This window comes from Daphnia carinata, chromosome 4, assembly GCF_022539665.2.
Source record: "Daphnia carinata strain CSIRO-1 chromosome 4, CSIRO_AGI_Dcar_HiC_V3, whole genome shotgun sequence".
Classification (NCBI taxonomy): Eukaryota; Metazoa; Arthropoda; class Branchiopoda; order Diplostraca; family Daphniidae; genus Daphnia; species Daphnia carinata.
The window spans coordinates 5,799,298-5,821,485 of NC_081334.1; the positions used below are offsets into that span (position 1 = coordinate 5,799,298).

At 43.6% G+C, this 22,188-nt stretch overlaps 1 protein-coding gene across 2 annotated transcripts; it reads right to left on the reverse strand.

The window, feature by feature from the left end:
- Positions 1-507: 507 nt before the first annotated feature.
- On the reverse strand, positions 508-21,851 carry LOC130687244 (BAI1-associated protein 3-like). Of its 2 annotated transcripts, XM_059495173.1 has the most exons (24): positions 21,643-21,851; positions 21,266-21,568; positions 14,391-14,556; positions 12,155-12,325; positions 10,697-10,763; positions 10,042-10,576; positions 9,490-9,534; positions 8,841-8,997; positions 7,103-7,306; positions 6,330-6,682; positions 6,124-6,252; positions 5,738-5,854; positions 5,579-5,630; positions 4,967-5,136; positions 4,745-4,862; positions 4,447-4,554; positions 3,893-3,967; positions 3,708-3,812; positions 3,461-3,588; positions 3,149-3,374; positions 2,854-3,069; positions 2,307-2,761; positions 2,028-2,236; positions 508-655 (listed from the first exon to the last, which is right to left on the reverse strand). In XM_059495173.1, the coding sequence occupies exons 2-24, from the start codon at positions 21,364-21,366 to the stop codon at positions 564-566; spliced, it is 3,999 nt and encodes a 1,332-aa protein (XP_059351156.1). In that variant the 5' UTR covers positions 21,367-21,568; positions 21,643-21,851; the 3' UTR covers positions 508-563. The 2 variants fall into 2 exon arrangements, with proteins under 2 accessions (XP_059351156.1, XP_057366368.1); XM_057510385.2 differs by lacking the exons at positions 21,266-21,568; positions 21,643-21,851 and adding an exon at positions 19,209-19,858.
- Positions 21,852-22,188: the final 337 nt, after the last annotated feature.

Sequence of the window (22,188 nt, forward strand, 5' to 3'; positions counted from 1 at the left end):
TATATTGGGGATGATTTAACGTTCCTGAAAAAAAAAGAGGCTGCCACGTTTATTTTGTTTGGATTCCCTTCGCCTTTCGTCATTTTTTTTTAATGGATTTTCTTCCGATTTCCATTCGCTGACATTGAATGCAAAGCAACTGGCAATGGTTGCTGCCTTTACAGCAAGTTCTTTCATTAACTTGAATATTTCAGGATAAGCAAGGAAGTTTAAGCATTTTTTTTTTAGATGTCCACGAGCTAAGCCGCTTTCTCATTGTTTCTTCAGAAGCCAAAAAGCCTCATCAGAATAATATATAGAGAGCTACTGTAAAAATAGACGAGATGAATTAGAATGAATAGTAAATGATATTAAATAGAATATCAGTAAAGTATTGGAAAGAGATGCGGGACCCCAAATAGAAAATGGCGATAAGAAAGAAAGGCGATAGAGAGATTTGATATGTTAAATATATGTGTGTAAGAAAAGGGAGAATGAAAATGGCACACTCTCAATTGAGTGCACTTGTTTTGTTGTTGGTTTTGAAGGGGTCCATTCATGTTTACGACGCCACCGATCATGTTTTAGCTGACGACTCGTTCCCTTTGCTTTTTGGCAAACTCTTGCGCCGTTCGGTCCCAAACACGCGACTCCAACACTGACAGGATAGGATGATCTAAATAAAAAAAAATTGAAAAAAAGGGGGGAAAAAAAAAAAAAGAAAAAGACTAGACAATTTGTTCTACCCACAACGCATATAAAATAATGATTGCTGTTCACGCTGGCTAAGATCCAAATGGTAACGAAAGATTTCCAGTTCTTTCTTCTTCTCGGTTATGATTTAGCTACAGTGCAACGTGATCCTCCTCTGTTTCAACTGCCGCATTCGGTATTTGTACGAAGTGTGACTGATGACTCGTGTCATGTTTTCCATGACGCAACGAGCCAACTTTGATGTACGGGAAAAAGAAAAAAAAGCGTGACTTTACATCGTTTGGCAACTGCGAGCATGACATTAGAAAACTCCAGCCAGCTCACGCTCGCCATTCTTAGCGGCGTGAATCGAATGACAAAATGACTAGCTGGAAAGCGCAGGCCCATAACGGCCCTACTTGTGTACCAAGTCGGTGTAGGTACACGAAAGAGAGCCATAGCCCCACTGCTAGCCACTAGCATGCCTCTCTGTTCGTGATCACGAAAGGGAGTGCGTGTCTTACCTACAATTTTTGATACGCTATCGAACGGAGCGAACGCGATAGGGGAGCCGATCCCCTGGATATTTCAACTTCCAACTACACCAGGATTCACTATAATCTGCCCTATCCCTTCCTGTGGCCCTTTCCTTTACATCCGGTTCTTCTTCCCACATCTTTCGGCGATATAAACATCTGACGAAAATCCCTTTTCCTTCATGAAAAATTCAACGCCCACGAGCTATCGGCTCAATTTTCAACATTGAAAAGCAAACTAATATGAGTTTCCTTTCCTCCGCTCTTCTCTGTTCTTTTTATCCACGCATATGTTCTCTAGAACGAAATTGTTCAAACTCTTGCAGATGTGTTTGAACAGTTGGAAAGTTGAGGCGCTTCGACCTGTTGGAGGAAAATAAAACAAGGAAATACTGGGTAATAAGTTTTGAGGGAATCTACAGGTAAACAGGAAAAAAGAAAGAAAGAAAACTGTCTACAGAGTGCTAACATGATGCACGACGTTCGTTGCCACGGCAACATAAAGAGCTGTGATGGTAGCGTTTTTAAAAGGACGATGAAAGGAGATGAATTAATGTATCCCAAGACCATCGTTAGTTACGAGCGAATAAACTACAAACAAGACGTTATGGCTGCCTCTTTCTGCTCAGCTAGATACATTAGAAAGACCTACCGTTAGGGGGGGAAATAAAAATTGTATGTAACGTCTCCTTTTAGTTCAACAACCGGGAAGAATCAACAACTTGCCAGTTGCTACGACGCTTGTACAAACGCAACAAGAAAGAAAGGAAAACAACCCCAATTTCTGGCTGTCCCTGTTTACCAAAGCTTTAAACCTACGTTTGTTTGGCTGATGCATCAGGACCAAGTCGATCTGTTTGAGCCCGTGAAACGTGTCCAGCCCTTGCGGCGTTGCCGCAACTCCCGGTACTGTGTTGAGAGACAGAAGGGCTTCGCCAGCGAAATCATTGGCCGTCAAAACGTCGTAATCCATAACTGTAAACAGGAGCATGGCCGTTTCTTGCCGGCATTGCTCCAACGTCACCGGACTGTAAATCAAAAAGCCAAATTTGAACAGATTACAATTTAAATTTAAAACGAAAAAGGAAGATGACTAACAATTCGAAACACTCGTCAAAGACGGGATAAAGAGTGCGCCGCTTGACGCTCGTCTGCTGTTCGCTGCAATTGGGGAAGAGTCGACGGGGTAGGAGCTCAACGATGACGAAAGGATCGCTGAGTCCGTTGGGATCCAATGGGATGACGTCCCTGGCCGATAGGATTTCGACGCTCAAGCTGTCGTGATGGAAGTAGACGCGGATGCTGAGAACGCCGTAAGGAGCCTCGATGGTCCCGCTGCCGTGCAGCTGTTGCTGCTGGCCCAGTCGTCCGACATGATAGAGATCGATCAGCTGTTCCGTTTTGGCCTTGTGCAGCGAGATTTTCTCCTCGACGCGCTGGTACGTCGGGCACTTGAGCGCATCCATCGAGAGGCCCTTACCGTCGGCGTGCAGGAAATTCACCAACATTTGGAGGGCGCCGTGCAGTCGGTCGTAAAACTTACAGAATTTATCCTTCGAAATTGTACGTTCAAACCGTAACTACAAGGGCGGCCGAAAAGAACCCCAAAGAAGTAAAAAGGGAAAAAATAAGAAATGCTACTCACTCCGCTGGATACTTCAGCCTGAGCCCACAACTCAACGAGAAGCACGTCCCAGATGGCTGCTACGCATCGTTGAAAAGCGTCCGGCAATAGATTGGGCTGCAGGTCGAGAAGAATGTGGTCTAGACAATCGAGTAGAGGTGCAGCTGCCTCGTTGGCTGGTAACGAGTCCGGCGACCAAGCCAAGTGAAAAATATTTTTTTTCACTTCGCTCCTCATCTTACGTTCAAACAAAGAATTCAATTCACGTGCGTCTAATTGAGTTAAATTCTTGTTGGGGCCCGTGTGGTCACGCTACCTTTTCGGCTAAGCATCCAGCGATTCGCAAAAGCTTGTTCTCGTAGTGATCGCGGGCTGTTTCCAAAAGATTATGGAATGCCTGTCTGGCGCTGTTATCGTAGCTGTTAATACCAACACATCCGCTGATATTGGGCATCGCGCCTCCGGCAATCATTAAATACCCGGGCGATGCCAGCGTTCCGGAAACGACCGACGGCGACCTGGATCTACCGGAGATTGGACTCCTGTTTAAGACACAAAACATCAGAAATGAAAGAGCTAAATTCATCGTTTCTTTCTTGTGTTTGCTGAGTTTGGATATCAATTGAACCTCTGAACGTCAAGCAACGCCGTGTTTGGGCCGTCTACCGCAGAGACGATGGCCGCCACGCGGAGCGTCTGCGGAATGGAAGCCAGCGCATTTTTCACGTGCTGCAGGTTATTCAAATTAACGTAGACCTACGTCATCCGCGGGAAGCAAACACAATAAAAAACGTCAATGACGATCAAAGAGAAAAGGACGCACGAAGCCGCTTTTGTTTCATCTACCACATGCTAAATAACATCAACGGACTTACTTCTTCGACGACGGCCGTGTTTTTCCAATCATCGGTGAAGAAACCGTGCGTTTGGATGCGCAGGAAAATGAGGTCGGCGTAAACGATGGCGCTGGCCGTGATCATCTAGAACCCATAAAGAAATGAAAATGAATTAAAACAATTTTTAATATTTATATTTCCTTCTGAAATTCGTACTACTCTACCTCTACTAAACTGTAGACAAACGGATAGGAGGAGACGAGTTCCGGCCACGCCAATTGTTTCCAAAAATCACAAACCTGCAACCGCAAATAATAAGCTACCATTTTCATATGCGTGTTTTAACACTTTCTCTCGGCGAGTAAATTGATCACGCGGAGTACGCCGCTAAAAAGCTATGCCACATAATCTTTTTCTTTTTAGGGGTTCGGGAGGGGCAATCAAACACAATACACAACAATGGCGAGATTCATTCGTCTTCGTTTTGTTTTTCTCTGCTTGGCCGAACGGTGGTGTGCTACCTTCCGGATAGATGGAACAACAAAGGGCAGTCACAGCCACGAACGTTGTCGCCTATATACTGATTTCACTGCGTCATTAAAGGACATCCGGCTTTGGTTGAATCGGGCTGTTCGCTCAGCATTTTGTTGAATCCCCCCCCCCCCCTTTCACCATCCAATAAGTTTGGCAGCCAGGGACAAAAAAGATAACGACAGTTGTGTTCCAACCTCTGCCACTTTTTTTTCCCTCTCCTTTTTCTTGTCGATATTTTACCAACCTGATAGAAGCACGAAGTCGTATCGATTGCCGAAGTCGAATGCTTCAGGTAGGGCTCGACGTTGGTGAAAGAGTCCAGCTCGACGGCCGACCGCACCCGGTTCAATGCCTGACAGACAGCAAAACTCAATTAAGGACAACGGTATGTTCATTATGTTTTTGACGGTTAGATCATAACGAATAAGCCTCGTCCCTTCAACTGTCACCATCATTATTGGTAATAACGTAGAACGCTAAACGACATCAATAGGGGGATAAATTCCCTTATCTACTATGTCGGATAGGGATTAAGGTCTCACTTTTGAACGGGCCACAACGAGCCAGTGTTCCAAAACGGCTCTGAAACAATCGTGGCAGTTTAAGGCGGCCATTTGGTGACTGAGCGTGATTTCGTCGGGTGGAGCGTGATCTTGAAACCTGTCGTGAACAAGAAAACACATCAACGTCTCGTCTTTTTCTAATTTTCTTAAACTGACCATTGAACGAAAATCATTATAAGTTTGTCAAGGGGTTAATCTTACTTCTGTAAATCTTGCAAAGCGATATTCAATTCGAAAAGGGGTCCTGCGTTTTCCGCCGAGCCCATCTCGACGCCATTTCCACCATCCGTTGTGCTGATGGTGGGACCGTTGGGGCCGTTAGGGAAATGACTGCGGATGCTCTCCAGACGCGAACTGAACTCTTGAGTGATCTGCAAGGATGGAGGAAGCAAGTCAGCGGAAGATAGTCAAAAGTGGGAGATAGTGGGGCGGAGGGTGAAACAGAAGAAGAAAATCACTTCAAAAATCAAAACTCTAAAAGAAACTTTGCCCACAACACGAACTTGAATAATGCAGACTAAATTGGATGGGCTAACACCCCATGGATTTTTTTCCAGAATCAGAGCTCATCAGACCGAGAGGGAAAAAAAAAGAAGGAGTCAATAGACAAAAGATAGATACTGAAAGTTTAAAAGAATTGGAAGCGTTGGGGTCCCGATGTCTTTTAAACATTTCTGAAGAGCTTCGCAAAGAACAATCTAATCGTTAGGGTACGGGCTTGAATTCGCCCTTTTTTCTACAGCTGCAGTCAAGGTTTCAAAACACAGCGCCCATGCATAAACCATTAACGAAATGCCTTACGAGATGGCTCACCATTTTCACGTGATTCTTGTAGACAATGTTAAAGTAGGAAACGTTGCCAATTCTGCGAGGAAACACAAAGAAAAACAATGTAAAAATGTACGCGCAATGCCAAAAGGATTTATAACACTTGTTCGACATGTTCCCAGACGTGCGTCTTTAAAACAATACCTTTGAAACACATCGTCGTAGATTTGATGGGAACGGGTTAAATCAGCATAGACGCGATTGGTCAGCACCGTCAAGCCATTGACGACGGTTATGAGGTTGGCGTCAGTGGGTACACACCTAAAGGAAGACAATGACAATCTCTTGTGATGCGAGTTGGGATTACCAGGTAAAAAGTACTTATTAGACACCCCAATCCCTTTTCTTCCACAACATAAAGAAAACAATAAACGGGAGGAGAAAAAAAAAACTATCAAAGGCAATAAAAGGACGAGGCCATCAAAGACTCGCACCACGCTCAAAAGGAAGCTCTCTCGGATGGAGATAAACAGACGTGCATATTGGTGGTGAACTTATCTTTTTTTTTTTTTTTAAGATTACGCAAGTACCTTTGTAATTCAGAGTTGAACCATTCAGCGGCACCTTTGCGAATAGCAACAACGATCTCCCCGCGGATCTCTTTGTGAAACGGGCAACAGCGCCGGAAGGCTCGCATGACATCCAACTGCATTAAACACCTACACAATGGAGCGTAGTAAAAATCCATAAGTACTGCACACGTAACGATGGAAAGAGGAAACAAGTAAAACAATACTTGAGAAGAAATTCCAATTTGGAAGAATTGGACAATCTATGGCTGAATAGGTATCGGATCTTGCGGAGGCAAGACAACGAATAATCGATAAAGGCAGTGAAAGACTCGGCCAGGGCGTCCTCCTCCTCGCGGGAGAGCGGCTCCGAGGCCAGCGACGACCATTGGTGGTCCAGGTCATTGAGGATGCGGTAGAGGACGGAGAAGTGGAGCGACTTATCCGGCTGCTTACCGGCGTAGGCGATCCAGCGGACGACGTGCGACTGCAGCACCGTCACATCGCCCTGGATAGCGTGCTGGTGTAGGATCGTCAGGGCCGCCTGGGAGAGTTCGCCCGTCCATTGCGACGGAGAATTCTGTCCAACCAAACAAAATAATTACATTGCAAGTGGAGATGACCGTTTGTTTTTGAAAAATTTCAAAGAGTTTTGCAAATACAAAAATGAGGGATAAAAAAAATTGAATGAAACATCCGCTGCAACGGAGTAGCATTGCGGTAACTAAAGTTTACGTTGCTGCAGTACATGCACACGTGTTTGAACAATAGCAGAGCCAGCCAATATAGATCCTTTTTTCTTGATAATAGTCAATGATTTGCGAGGCGAGTCTCGTTCACATTTTCGTTTGGATGTCGAGCTTGTTTCCGCCGATGTAGCGACAACTCCTTCCATTTTTTTTTTTTTTTTGCCTTCGTTGATGTCTACGTGCGTGCCATACGTCCTTGTGTGTGTGCGTGTATGTCAAGCATGTCTTACGATGAATGTTGTCCGACTTACCTTGAAACGGGAGACTTCAAAGTCGATGAAGACGCAGTGCAGCTTCTCCTGCTGTTTGATCTCGGTCCAGTTGTCCTCCTCGCTGGTGCCGAGATCCTCTCGCGTCGACAGCCACAGCTTGAGGTGGATCCGGCCCTGGATCGTCGAGCGCTGCGACCGGCCGCCCAACTTGTACCAGCACTCGACGCCCGTCGACGGTATTTCCTAGCGTCAAAATTCAGGCGACAGACATAAACAACAGCGAAGCAAAACACGAGGCAACTCATCAAGTACAGCGGCAATGGGGAGCGCAATAATTGGCAGCGCATACTCATTAACGTCGAATATCAATTTCCATAACACACCTGGTAATCTTAACCGCCCAGGAAACGCGAAATAATGTTATGTCTTTCCACAATGAAGCGAATGTCAATGAGAACAAACATAAATGACTGCAACACAGGACGCATTTTTTCCTAGTTCACTACCGACTTTGGATGTAGGCGAGTTGGTTGTTTATTTTCTGTAAGTGATCGATTTTCTTTGCCATATTTTCCCTCTTATCCGTAAGTGATTCTGTTGGATAGATTGGCTCAACTAGGCAACGATCGAGTCAATCCCAGCGCCGTGCCTACAATGTCAAAGAGACGTTGCGTAGACCGTGCTCGAAAAATCTTGCATCTATATTGCAGGCAATGTCTCGACTTCAAACGAAACTACAGCCCCCATTTCAAAATCACTGCTTCACTTCGTCTCCCCAAACATTGCGCATATTTTCTATTTTTAAGGTGGGAAAAAGGGTTGCCGCGTAAGGGTTGACAAGTCCCAGTTAACTCCAGTTACGGCCTCTTCTCGTTCCCTTTTAGTTTTTAGCCTTTGGTCCTTTTGAAGCGGCAGTAAGGAGAATGGAAGATACCATCTTTTCATAAAGTGGAAAAAGCCGGTTGATTGAAAAAGAATAATCATTAAAAGGGGGAAAAAAAAAAAGATAGAAAAATGGCGAAAAGAAAGTGGAAACCCGTGCTGAAAAAGAAAAACTAAATTGAACAAAGAAGGGACAATGCTACAGGAAAGCTTCGGGGCTTTCCGGACAACAAATCCTTCTTTTATTCTCTTTTTTTTTTCAATATCTTTTTCCTCCTTTTTTTTTTTTTTGCTGAACGGATCCTATCTTGTGAACTTTTTACACACACACAACAAAATAAAAATTAAATTGAAACATTTTTTTTGCCCCCCGTTTTATCAACAATAACGAAGACATATGTTTCTGCAGGCAGAAGCCCTGCCACAACAAAACCGGACATCCATCTCAACAATCCCGAAATGCGTGACACGCATAAAAGGGCCTGCCTCACGACTTAGTTTTTCTTTAAAAAAAACAAAAAAACTCGATGACACACGACCTTTAATACATTTTACAGCGAGTCGGCCTCAACGACATTCGATTGTACCTCCATCGTTTCTCTTCTTTCCGATTTTCAGACAACCCTACGCTATGTTCTTTTGCTTACGGGAAACTTGAAACATCGTCTGTATTCAATGGAATTCTCGTTCTTAGCTGAATCCTACTGGTCCGGCTCATATCGATCGATCGCTCTGATCGATAGCGATGCATCCTCTCTCACTTGTTGGCAAAAAGAAAAAATTACCTTTCAAGCCTTTTGAGAAAGATGCCTGTTTTCCAGTAAAAAACATTTGCCCTGCACTTCTTCAAATGATTTGAACAGACACAACTGAGAGTTGAATTGATCATGATTACCTGAAGTGGAATATTGACGCAACCTAGGAAATCGTCCTGGGTGCCGGATCGTGCCGACTGCGCGATTTGTTTGAAGAAACGTCCAAGGCCCTTGACTCCGCGGACCTCGTTCAGTTTGCTGACGGCATCCAGTACCGAATATTCATCGTCGTGATCCCTGATGAAAGGTGCATAAAAAAGGAAATCAATAATTTCGCTTTAAAGCGGCTAACATCAAAGCACAAGTTATTTTATCTTTTGTTTTCTCTTGTAAATTCGTAACAAATAAATAAAAAAAAAAACAGCTTGCAACGATGCATTAAATTTAGTTTGGCAAACGAGACCCACATATGAAATTGCAGCTGATCTGCATATTGGCAACGCACTCAGGGCGCCCTCATAGTATCAAGTCTCGCACAGTTTCGTACGCAACAAAATGCGAATATTATTTGCTGGCAAAGTTATCTGTAAGTTCGTTGTTGCTGGTCCCATTTTCACCTTCACAGCGCTCTAGTTACGCATATGGAAATGAGTCAATGAACCCACCGCTTTCACGTCTCGTCCAACTTAACGTGTCATAGTTAAAAAATAAATGTAAAACGTCTAGCTCAATAGAATTAAGACAGTCTTCCTTAAAAATAGTTGAAAACAAAAGCAAAAATGAGATTACCAAATGTCTAAGTGGAGAGTATCACTGCAGACGTCGTCGATATCACTAGAGAAAATGGAAAAGAGGAATTAGCAAAGCAAATCAATTGGACTGGTAAGTCGAGTGAGCTGACGCCAAGAGTCTCCTGACAATGCCCATCCAGTAGAATACAACCGAATAGGGAAACAGCTCAATTCCACAAAAATTTAATGCTACTCATCAAAAATACGAGGTGTAGGACGTCGAAGAGGGCGGAAATTGAGAACGCCCACTTCGTCCTCAACACGTAATTAACAGGAGTTTACAAAGAAATCGGCACTTGGCATTTTGACAAGACCAGTCAAAGCCAGTTTTCGAATCACTCGCTAATAGAGTGTTGTCAGTTAAAGCAGACAACTCCGCAATCTACGACTTCAATCAAAATTAGAAGTTGTCTGTTGATGACGGACACGTGAATCAGAAGAAACCCCACATCCTTTTTAAGCATCTTCTGCTGATAGGGAAATTCATATCAAAGTTTTTGGGCATCTAAACCAGACAAGTGCGTCATAACAGCGTCGAACACTAACTTACAAGCGGAATTTCTCGTTCCATTTCGGATTGAGCGTCGCGCCTTTGACGGACGTGGCTCGGATGAACTTGGCCGGCAGGGCGGCGTGCAGGCTATCGCGTTGCTCCCGTCCGTGCAGACTGCAGCTGTTGCTCGAGCTGTTGCTGTTGCTTCCGACGCTGCTGCCTACCACACTGATGGAGCTGCTGGAAGCAGGGCCGAGATTCGGTCGGTTGGCTGGGCCAATTTGATTGCTGTTGCCTCCGGCCGATACGACAACAGTTGACGTCACGACGCTAGGATCTTTACGTTTGAAACTCAGCCTAAAGCTGGAATGCTTCTTCAGTTTCTCGATGGGCATCATAGAAACAAGCGAATCGCGTCGCTGGTCACTGGTCGACAACGAAGACGACGACATCGTTGGCAACTCCTCGTTAGAGCCGATCGTGTCCAGCGGCGGTTGGGCCAGCTGCTGTGGAGACGGCTGATCGGCCGACCCCCTGTTGCCGGAACAACAACCCGGTTGAATGCCCAACATGCAATACGGATCACTGAATCCTGTTTAAATAAATTTAAAAAAAAAACAAGGATTATTATTCTATTTATGTGGCTATTGTCCTTTTAAAATAATTGCAAAGATAAATTATTATTATTCCGAAGTGGAAGTGTTCCACTCACCGTTGGGATCTTTGGCCTCTAGACCTTCAGCTTCGATGACGATCACGTTGAGAACGACAATCGGAGGCTAAAAACAAACAACAGAAAATGTTTTGAATGTAATGAATACATTTCCAACGAAAAATGAAAAAAAAAGAACACGACAAATAACCAGATCCGACTCGCTTTGGAAACGCAATTAGGATAACAATCCATTTTTTATGTGATTCAATGTTACGGCTAACATCTTGTCGACGACGTGTGAAGCAAGAGAAAACTATAGTTGAAAAACATGGACGGACAAAAGCGCTGGAGATCCTTCATCTAGTCGTCTTTGACGGTGAACGTTATTCTTTCAAACACGTCTCAGAGTGATGGGGCTTTTTTAAAGAGATGATTCCGAAGTGTAACGCGAGAGAAAGGCACAAGTTGCTACGAAACGTTGAACGAATCGTGTCAAGTGTCACCATTACATAGGGAACCCTAGTTTGACTGCCATCTCCACATCGACTCCTTGGCGTTTGCCTCGTTGCCACTTGAACAACGCGACGTTGGAGATGTAGAGATGCACAGTAAAGAGAGTCACACGTTGGCTGGATCAATTTGATTTTTTTTTTCTTCTTCCTTTTCAACCGAGAATGTCAATAACACAACACGTACTACAAAGTAATCGTGCTGCTTTTGTTAAACACATGCAAAGCACAGACGTCTCGTATAATCCACGGCGGATGCAATAGCCCCAGAATCAATCACATTCCTTGCGGAAAATCGATTGGAATTTGTTTTTGTTTTTTTTGGCAGTCCGGCATTCCGGAATTGAACATGAAAGTCTTACTTCCCCTGTGGTATCGGATTTTAAAAAGAAAAGTAAAAGAGTATTTTTCAATGCACGATATTGACCGTTTTTCCAACGGAAAAAAAAAAGATTTCTCGTTTCTCCTATTTTCCGCATAACGTATCAAAACTTCCGAGGATTCCAATCCATTCTTAACGACTTTTTTTTTTAGAGACTTATATTTAGCTCCTTCTATCCGCTTTTCTATTTGGCCAAAATCCGCTTGATACGGGATTGGCCCACAAAGAAATATCGGAGAAATAAAAAAATAATTCTTTCTCATATGTAACAACAGCTGGACTGGCACCTGATGGTCTTAGCTATATTCAATCATCGAAAAAGAAGGAGGTTATCCAACCACCACATCTCGCTAACCCGAATGGATGAAGAAGCGTCATCCCCTCTTTCACCCGATTGATCGGCGGGGAAAAAAATCAGGGCATTTATAGAAGCAGCAGATGTTATTCGAAAGGTTATTCTTTGCTGCGCATATTGACGCCATCATCATCTTGCGTTGCAGGTGCGAAGGTGTGCGCAGTGCGAAATTTTCACATCGAATCGATGGGCGACGCACTTACCGCAAGAGCTACAAAGCGCGTACGAACATACACAAAAACGAAAGAAATAATAATAGTGTTTTTTACCTTTTCTTCGCTGGCGATGGCGTTGCACTTGCGGTGATATTCGTGGCCGACGCCGAAAGCCACCTGGGCGTAATGAACGAGATCCTCCTTGAAGTGGTGCGGATACTTGGCCGAATGGGCTCCCAGTTTGTGGCGGATCGTGTACAGCACCTCAACATAAAGCTGCTCCATCTGCAACATGATAAAAACAAAACATCCAATTAGAAGGAAGATGCGCAAACAAGAAAACATGTTGGCCATAGTTTGGCAGATGCTCCGTGTTTCTTTCATGCTCCTAGCTGTGTGTGTGTGTATAGTTCTCAAGTCTTTAGTCCTTGTTGAAAACTCAATAGAGAATTGAAAAAAAAGGGGAGGAAAACGAAAATTGAAAGTCTGGAGACAAGATGAGATTACAACAACTTTCGCTTTGCCTAGTCTATTTCGCCATTGATTACATTTCCATACGCAACCATGTACCTTACACTTCTACCCTAGAGGTTGCGCTACTAATGTAGGCTACTCTTCTTCTCTGTCAGGCGCATTTTCATTCGATTTGCTTCCCTTTTTTTTCTTCCTTCTTTCCGGTTTCGTTCTACCCCTGCAGTGCGGGATCTTGGCCGATCGTCATGGTCGATAGTGTCTTTGTATTTTTAGATTTCGGATACGGCAGCACGTGTTGCTTCCTCGAGCAAAAAAAGATATGGTTAAACGGTCAGGTTGCTTTCCCCCCCATCTGATTTTCGGCTAAAGGAACTACCGGGCTCTCTTCAGAAATGTCGATGACCGTCCATATCGACCAGCTCCTTTACCAAACATAAATAAAGGGCGAAAGTGGGTAGCTAGTAAAAGCGGAGGGTAAGGTCCGCGCAACTTGACACTTTGTATAGTGAGCGGCGAATAGGAGGCTCAGAAACGATAACTTTTAAGCGCGTATAACCAAATGGAGAGGAATGCACAAGATCAAAAGCTTCGCGTGCGCACCAAAGACGCACAGCGGCTAATTCAATATAAAACAAAAAAATTCCCTCCCGTAGCGACATCACCGAAGAAACAACGAGCGAAAGCCTCACTTCGCTGGAGTAGGAAGAACAATAAACGTTTATTTGGGCCTCTTTTTATTTTCTCTCCTTGAGAGGGAACACCATGAGAAAAGAGGCTTTTAATCTCATCAGGTGGCGTTCTGAAAGCGAGTGCTAAATCTACGTACGAAAAAAATAAATAAAAGTTTAAACTACTTTTGACAAACCCATTTACACCAAACACACACAAACAGCGTATAATGCTGCGAGAAATGGATCGCTCCGCCGGATAACTGCTACGCACAGAAAAAGAAGGGAATGGCAATGTTTAAACTTACGAGCGAAGAATATTATTGTGCGTTGTCGCATACACAGTCGAATAAGGAGGACGGACTGATTCACTTCAAAAGGCGAAGAGTTTCTTTGTTAAAGAGACCAGCTTTCAGCGTTCTTCTTATCCTACTACTCTTTGCCCGTTGCAGCTCATCTATGATGATACAATGCACTAGATTGGCCTCGTCGTCTTATGCGATCCGTAACAATCCTTTCGGCCGACAATGGCGCGGATGCAAAAGGGGAAAATAAAAGGCGGAAAAGTGGAGCCATGGAACAGGAAATAAGCAGCAAGGGATGATGTCTTGCTCTATACGATTTCCGAACAAGTTGGGCAAAGGATAGACTCGATGCACAAAGTTCGTCGTTTCTTCCTTACGATTCTGTTTCGCTAGCAACGAGCCAATCAGTTCCTTTTTCTTTAACTGTCTCTACGAGGCACGATATGCGCCATTTTTCCTATCTACGTTTACATCGAATGCTTGCAATCCATCCTTTTGTAATGATGTGATTAAATCGCTCACAGGCAGGAGAGTGTGAACACACACAAAGTGGAAGGCAGGATATCTCGCTAATACCCCAGGATGAACATTTCCGATAGTGTAAGGAGGGAAATGGTGTGTGCGGCAAGAAAAATCGCCGTGGAAACTACAATTTAAAAACAAAAGGCGATTGACAACTGTTGGGGAGAAAATCCATAGCCCAAGTAAGAAAAAAAAATAACATTTTTTTATGATCGGTATAGCCGTACCTATCGATCCAACCTTTCCTTTATGTGGGTACTAGCGAGCGCAAAACACGGTCGAAATGAGCTACTAACACGCAAAAACCTTTCCAGGCTGAAAGTGCACCGGCTCCATTCGTAATGCATCGCATAAGGAAGTAGTTTAATTCAAATGTCGTACCTCTTTGGACGAAATAAATTGAGAGGAATCCATCCGGCCATCGCTTTCCGACAGCTGTGCAACAAGCGGTTGATCATCTTCTCGCAGAACTTGAAGTCGCCTGTTCTCTTGTTTCCAGCACAGCGCCGTGTAGCTCTCGAAGAACGATCCGTCTGATTCTTGGACGCTACATCAGCCGGACAGGTCACACGATATCGTTGCCAAATATATAAAGAAAAAGAAAAGACAAAGAACCAAAAAAAAAAAAAATATTAATAGGGTTATTCATCTTAAATTACCGGGAAATAATGAGGAGTGAGAGAGAGAGAGAGAGAGAGGCTATAGAACGGTCATTATACACAGTAAATCTAGGCGTATATCAAGAGTCTAGAAAAAGCTGGGATTGCAACTCGGCGCAAAGGCTGGTCTCAAGGAAAATCAATATTACAAGAGAATCTTCCACTGCTGGCGATGGTAATCTAAACCAAGTCGTTGAAAAACGAGGGAAAAGATCTTGAACCAAACGCAGTCGATAGCGAACGCGGATGATGATTCGGATAAGCAAGTGCAACTCCTTCAATCCATAGTTGAATAACAAAAATTGATTCGCTTCTTCGTATAAGACGAGAGGGACTTATCGATCGAATTTCATCATGTTTGCAACGTAACATTGCAGTGACGGAACACGGGCAATAAGAGAGGCCCTACTTTGGGAGTTTGGGTAATTTGTTATAATTAGAAACCAGGTCAAAACTGCAGCGTTAGCGCACAAATGGTTTCCTATTCACCGGGCTTTTGCAAATCGCCTAGGAAACGCCATGGCTATCGTTTTGGCTGGTTCTCCCTTCATTAGCAAATGGACAGCTACCGACTGAATTATCTAACAGGCAACCATGGCGGATACAGTGCGTTGCAGTTCACAGTAAACATATTAAACTGCATCGCAATTTATCACGACGCTATTGTTCTCGTGATTGTTGGTGCTGCATAGCGCTGTGCGACATTGCTTTTTAATCACGAAAGAAAAGCCATATCCTCTATCGCTTTTTGCTCAAACTTTAAATCACATCTCTTCTTTTATGGAAAGGCAGTTTTTTTTTTTTTCAATAAAGGAAAGCTGTGAATAGAAATGGCAGTCTGTTAAAACTTGTTATCCAGAAACAAACAAAACTTGACAGGGAGAAAGAGATAAATAAACTTTGAACAGATTGAGCCACTATGTCCTTGACGAAAGAACTTCGACTGAAATCGACTCAGGAACAAACAATAGTTGGATTATGCCCTTCCGAAAAGCTTGAAATCTTAATTTCAACAGACAGCTGGAACAGGTAGAAGACGTGAAAAACGACGCAGGAAAGGCTGTTGAATTGACAACGTAAAAGCTTTACCACGACATGTGGCCCTATTCGGTTCAATTCAATCACCGTCCACCCTTCATCCTTTTATTTCTTTGTATGACCAAACCCACGTTCTTCTATTTGCTTCTTACTCAAGGCTTTGCTCGGCAAATTTAAATCGCATCGACTACGCAACACACACACACACCCATAATAGATTTGTTTCTCGGAAAATCCCCCAAACCGGAGAGCGGTGATTTTTGTAATTTCATCATAGAATTTGAAAAATAGAAAGCAAGTCAGGCGTAAAATTTGGACGGTGAATAATACAAACAAGAAATTAATGGCATTTCTATTTCAGTCAGAAACTAAGGTGCCGACCACCGGTGATGGAATAGTAAAAAGTTCAACAGAGCGATTTCCTTCCACACACCAGAAATGATCAAGTCACGTATCGACCGTGCGTTCTCGTGAAAACTGACACTCTGTCGAAATGCCACAACTTTTACCGGTCGTCGCTTTAGACTTTTTTTTTTTATTCCTTTTACTTTTTATACTTTTCTTGACCGTACGTATTTTATATTTTATTCCGTCATTGTTCCTTTTTTTTTCAATTCTACCTCGACACGCTCAGCCAATTTCCATCCTTTTTTTTTATTTGATTTTATAGGATGTATATACTAGGGGGCACTCGGTTAATGATATGGCCAACGACCAAAGTACTTTTTACTATAATAACACGCTGTAGCGCGCTAGTCGGCAAAACCACCTGATTCATTACGGGAGCCGCAGCGGGATTGGCAAATGGCGTATATACACGGCTGGGCTTAAGAGAAATCGCGCGCGCAAAAAAAAAACCTATTCTATGTAACCGCAATGGAAAATATAGTGCTTCTGCATTGGAATACAGCTGTCGGCTCCCGCGGTGCTCGCCTAAGCTCACTACCTTCAGCTAGGAGATGAAGCCTATTAACTAACTTCTCTTTCAACCGCTGACCTATACTACGCACAGTAGCTGAAGAAATGATCAATGGACGGTACTTGGACAAGAAAGAAAACACAGAACGCAAGAAGCGTAGCTCTTATACAATGTAGAGTCAGTTCCCATAACCAGCAGTCAGCTAAAGATCGATGGCCCTCTCCAACGGCGTGAAGTGCGTCCTACACGCTAGTAACTTTAGTCTCAAAAGTTATTTTCCCCTTCGACTACTTCTTTTTATTTTGTGTCTTGTTGGCTTGTTTCGTCATGTTATTTTTGTTTTCTTGCCCCTCCCCCCCTTTTGGAAACAACAAAAGAAAACTGAAGCTTTCCTTTTGATATACGACGACTTTCACCTACGATATATTCAAATCCATTCTCTTTCTCGCTAGTTTTTTTACAGTTAGGCACGACACGGTTAATTTAAAAATCCACCCATGTGCTGGGTCGATCACCGCCTGATGGCACATTCGGTGTGTTGGCGAAATTACCGAGCACCAGCCATTAAAAAACTTTTTTTGTGTTCCAATTATCTCACCCAACGAAAAGAAAAAGACATTTTGCCAAAATAAAAACAGAGCATTAATCATCAATCGCGTCTTAAAGCCATAGTCAGTCTTTTATAATTGTTCTTTGGTGGTGGTGGGGGGGGGGGTCTTTGATTTACAAGAGGGAGATTAGCGTAGAGACGTTTAAGTCGACTCTCGGGAATCCCCGACAAAGATTACGTGGGACCGAAATGACTTGAAAGAGACGAGTCGAACATTAAAAGCCAGAAGGGAATTCAGACCGCGCTTGTAGGCTTTATTCCATCGAAAGACGATTGCCCCTTATTCTCCCCCCCCCTTTCTTTTTTTACGGAGCTAACCGCCGATCGTTTTGGGATTACTTCTCGTACGGGGCCTCGTAACATGGTAGCGATACTATATACAACACTTTGACTTTTTCCCTTATCCGGTAGACAGCCCGTCAACGTAGAAAGGCAATTCTATTTGGTCGATAGAGCGATACGAACCCACACTGATGATGTACAAAGCCAACCAACTTAAGGGGAGGGGGAAAAAAATTCTAATAAAAACGACAACACGTCCAGCTTGCATTTGGTTGCCCGGTATTGGTATAGTAAGAAAGGTTAACTGTAACAATCAAACTCGAACGAATAGGGTACATTAGTGTCTGCGAAAGAATGGTGCAGACGTTTTCAGCCCGCAGGTATAGTGTACAATACGCTGCTTGACGGCACGATTATACGAAGAAAGACTAAAATCCCAAAGCAAAAATATTAAAGGTTAGATGAAAAAAGAAAAACTATAAAGAAAAAGATAAATATTATCCTTGGAAAATGAATGGAAAGATTACTTCCTAGGGCCTTGTCTACCTTCCCATTTCCCTGTTCAAACTCATTTTTCCATCGAATCTGAGCGTCGATCGATTGTGACAACCAATATCTTTCCCGGTGGAAAAAATCAAACTTGCATCCATTTTCAAGATGAAACGCATCGAACATGCCTAGCAAAAAGTAGACCCCACGCACCAGTCTCTATTTTTTTTTTCCCCGACTGGATTTTCCCTGTTTCTACCTCTCACATAATATCCAACAGAGTGTCCATTCGACCTATAGGATTTTGTCATCATCATAAAAAGATCTATATTTTTTTAGCGGTCCCGTTTTCCTGGGCGTAATCCAATCGGACGAAAGAGGTTCGCAAGCGCATTACAATGCTTTTGCCCCTAAGAGCTTTCGGGTATTATACGGGGAAAAAGAACAGGTATGTGGTCTGAAGCGATGAGTGGCGCGGATGCTTTAATGTTGCAAAACATTTCACTAATAAAGAGTACGACTTTATTGAATTCCCCTTATTTGGCCACTATGACTTTTTTTTCGTCATCCGGTTACATCTACTTTGCCCGAGCTTATTTCCTGCTACATCACCTGGGTCGACGACACACGATGACAAGACAATAAAATCAGCGCGTCATTTCCTCTTGTAGATGACATGTAAAGACTCCAAAAGACTGTCAGACTCGCGATGCATTTTAATGAATGTTCTGTCTTTTCGCTGGGTTTTCTATCCTCCTACATCCGTCACCTCCCTATCTGATCGCAGAGCTTGTATTACACCTCGGGACTTTGTAATCTCTTCATCACTGGGTTCGCTACGCACGAAGGACTCATTTAAAGCGTGGCTAGGATTTCTGCAGGCAAAGCTGACGTGAATGTAGCGACCATAAACGATCGATGACAAAATGAACGCGTCTAAAACAGGAGAAGACAATCATTTTGGCCGAGACAAAAGATTCCCTACTCTTCGACACAACAAAGGCTCTGGGACGAAAGATCTAGGCCGTTGATGGAACACGGTTGGAAATAAAGCGCAGCTGAATAAAAAAAAAAAAAAAAGTTTTAGGGAACGCGAAAAATTATGCATTCTGCAAGTTGTGCAGAATTACAGGACAAACGGGGGGTTTATTCAAAAAGTTCGTTCTTATTCGGTTGTGTTGTTCTTTCGTTTTAATTATTACCCGGAACCGGTGATGGCAAATTGTGGCCAAGAAGTACGACGATTGCCCTCGAGCAGAGCAAAAGTTGGCAAAAGTTTAGGTTCCCTTCGCTTGCCCGCCATGTGATGAAAAGATGGTGACGACAAAGGTGATGGCGAGTGAATAGCCGCAAGTGCGACCGTTGAAGAAGATGGCGAAATCGGCCCGCCGCCGCCGGATGCAGACGGCACCGTAATCGACAGGGTCGATGACTCTTTGAGCGAAGCCGTACGTCCGCCAACGACCCGTCTTGGGGAAGGTGGTTGCGATTGCGAAGAAACGGCTTTAAGCGATTTCGATCGCTCCTGGAGGAGGTGAGCCGACGAACGATGGACAGTACTCGGAGATCTACTGCCGGCCTCACGGCTCACCGACGGCATGGGCATTTTCGTCATCGTCAAAGGTGGCGGAAGAATCGGATCGACACTGGAAGAAGAAGAACTGCTCTTCTCTTCATTCTCTCTAGAAAAGCGACGCGGCGAAAGGTTTAAACTGGAAACACTATTTGTCACGTACTGTTGTAGAGCGTTAAAAAAACTCATTTTTCTTTTCTAATCAAACCAAATTATCTTCCTCTTGGTTTAAAACGAGTTGTTCGCCATCTGGACTATGCTCTGACCATAACACAGGTGCCGATAGAGGAAGCTGCGCACTGCAATAAAGACGTCAACCGACTGCTTGGTCGGATACATCTACCTTAACTTTTTGCCACCTATAAAAGAAGCGACGGAGACGACGCCGAGTGGCGCAGAACCAACAAGAGCGAGATGCGGGTTTTCGGCGTGCACGCATGTGTGTTGCACGACGAAACACCGCCACAGGGGCATAACCCACCGCCTTTGTGTCGCGCACACGAATAGACGCATAACCGGATGGCGAGAACGATACCGCGTCGGCGCTGAATACGAAAACTGTGTCACAACCAACGACATTTAATGTGCACTGGCGAGGTTAACTGGTACATAACCATCGTTTTTTGAAAATGTAAAATGAGGGTTCATTGTGACGTGCAGTCACCGGAACCAAAGAATGGGACAACGAGAACGTCAAAGGCAACGACATTTTAAAATGGTCATCTAACGCCATTCGATTTAATCGCTTGAAGAAATTGAGCTATAATGAGATTTCGGACGTTATTCTTGAAGGAATGAGAGGGAATAATCAACGGAGGATAGCGGCAAGCTGACGTTCACAGCAAAGGGACATGGTCACTAGCGGCTAAATACGTTATCTTGCTTCCAGAATATGTTGTGACGTCAGACCGATTGGGAAGTTTGCCGCAACAGCAGCCCAACACAAAATAGGCAAGTATGAAAGGAGGGAGAAAGCCCATCTAGAGATCAGAAATTATTTATCATACACCACCAATGGCACATGCCCCAGAATTCTTCTTTTCGGGAGCGCACGTCTCAGACAAGAGTTGTGGTGACACGGGAGGCAACTCACACAAGCGATAGCGGAATTCATTTCCGACAGGCCTGCATGAGTTCCCATGAACACCCAAAGGAACAAAAAAAAAACGAAAAAAAAAAATACGCTAGAGACCTGTTATTCCTTTTCCTCCCATCTAATGTTTTCTACGGGTTCGAAAAATAACGCTTGATCTTTAGCCAAGACGTAACAAAAAAGTTGGAGACGCAGTTCAGTGGCTTGATGAAAAGAAAAAAGCTACTCGGATATTATTCCACTTTCTATGGAATATGTACGCGTCGAAGAGGAAAAGAATCATTTTTGACGAGATGTTACTTAAGATTAAATGCACATTAGGTCGAAAACGGTCATCATTTATGCAAAAGGACGCATCACTGAAACCCAGACCGCTACCGACCAGGTACTAAAACTAAACGCAGCTGCCCCACAATCATTCATTTACCGCGCTCTTAAATAAAGTAACACCTGAATAAATAAAAAATGGGCGATTCTCTCTCACGCAGTGTCATGCAAGCGTAACGAGCATCAGTAGACAGCCCAATCAGCTCGCTGACGAACATTCTTAAGACTAACAAAGGCGAAAGAATTATTTTTAATGTAAAACCTACCTGATGCGTTCCGACGTCTGGGAGCCATCCATCCCCGAAGTTTTGCGATGGAGTGATGAGAAGAGTAAAGGTGCATGAAAAGCCGTCTGGCCGTTCACCATGGAACAAAAGAGCAGCAATGGACGCACGTGGTATATCTCACACCCTTTCTCATCGCGACTAGCTAGGTTTCTACCTTCAGCTATCGCTTTTTATCGCGGTCGATATTATGCGTAGCATTGACACGGGCCATTCCCACTGCCAGACGTTATCAGGGCTACAACGAACATTAGGTCCCATGTGGCGGCCGATGCCTCATCACCACTACGCATACACGAAAAAAAAAAAAGTAAGACACGAATGAAAGAAAAAGTTAGCTTTTCATGATCATAGAATACCTTATAGTTAAGTTGGCCAAAGAAAAGCCATGATAAGGGAATCTATCAGCAGGGGACGAGTCGATCAGCCGGAAAGGTATCCAGCAATGGTAACATGAAAATGCTTTCGGCTTCCGTCATTCATGGCTGAAAGTTCATCGTTCAAAGATCAACATTTCTTATTCACATCCGAAGCTGCCGTCATCTTTTAACGCCATCATAATGAACAAATCTTGGTAACGTGATGAATAATGCAACTTTTCATCTTACACTTCTTATAGAACCTGTGACGAAGAAAAGTAATCGTGAAAATTACAAATGTCTAATGGTAGATACATTTCTTCAGGATGATACACGAGAAACTTATACAAGACAATATGGCGGGCACAGATGAGTTTCATGATACGGGAACCATTGCAAGGAAATAATAGGAAAGCTCAAGTTTATGGCTATGAATACTTTGTGACATCGAGAAAAAAAAAGTTTGCCACGACACTATAGAGTTCTAACGAGGATCTCAGGCCTGAGGTGTGTTACTGGTTCAAGGAGGCTAACAACCTGAAATAT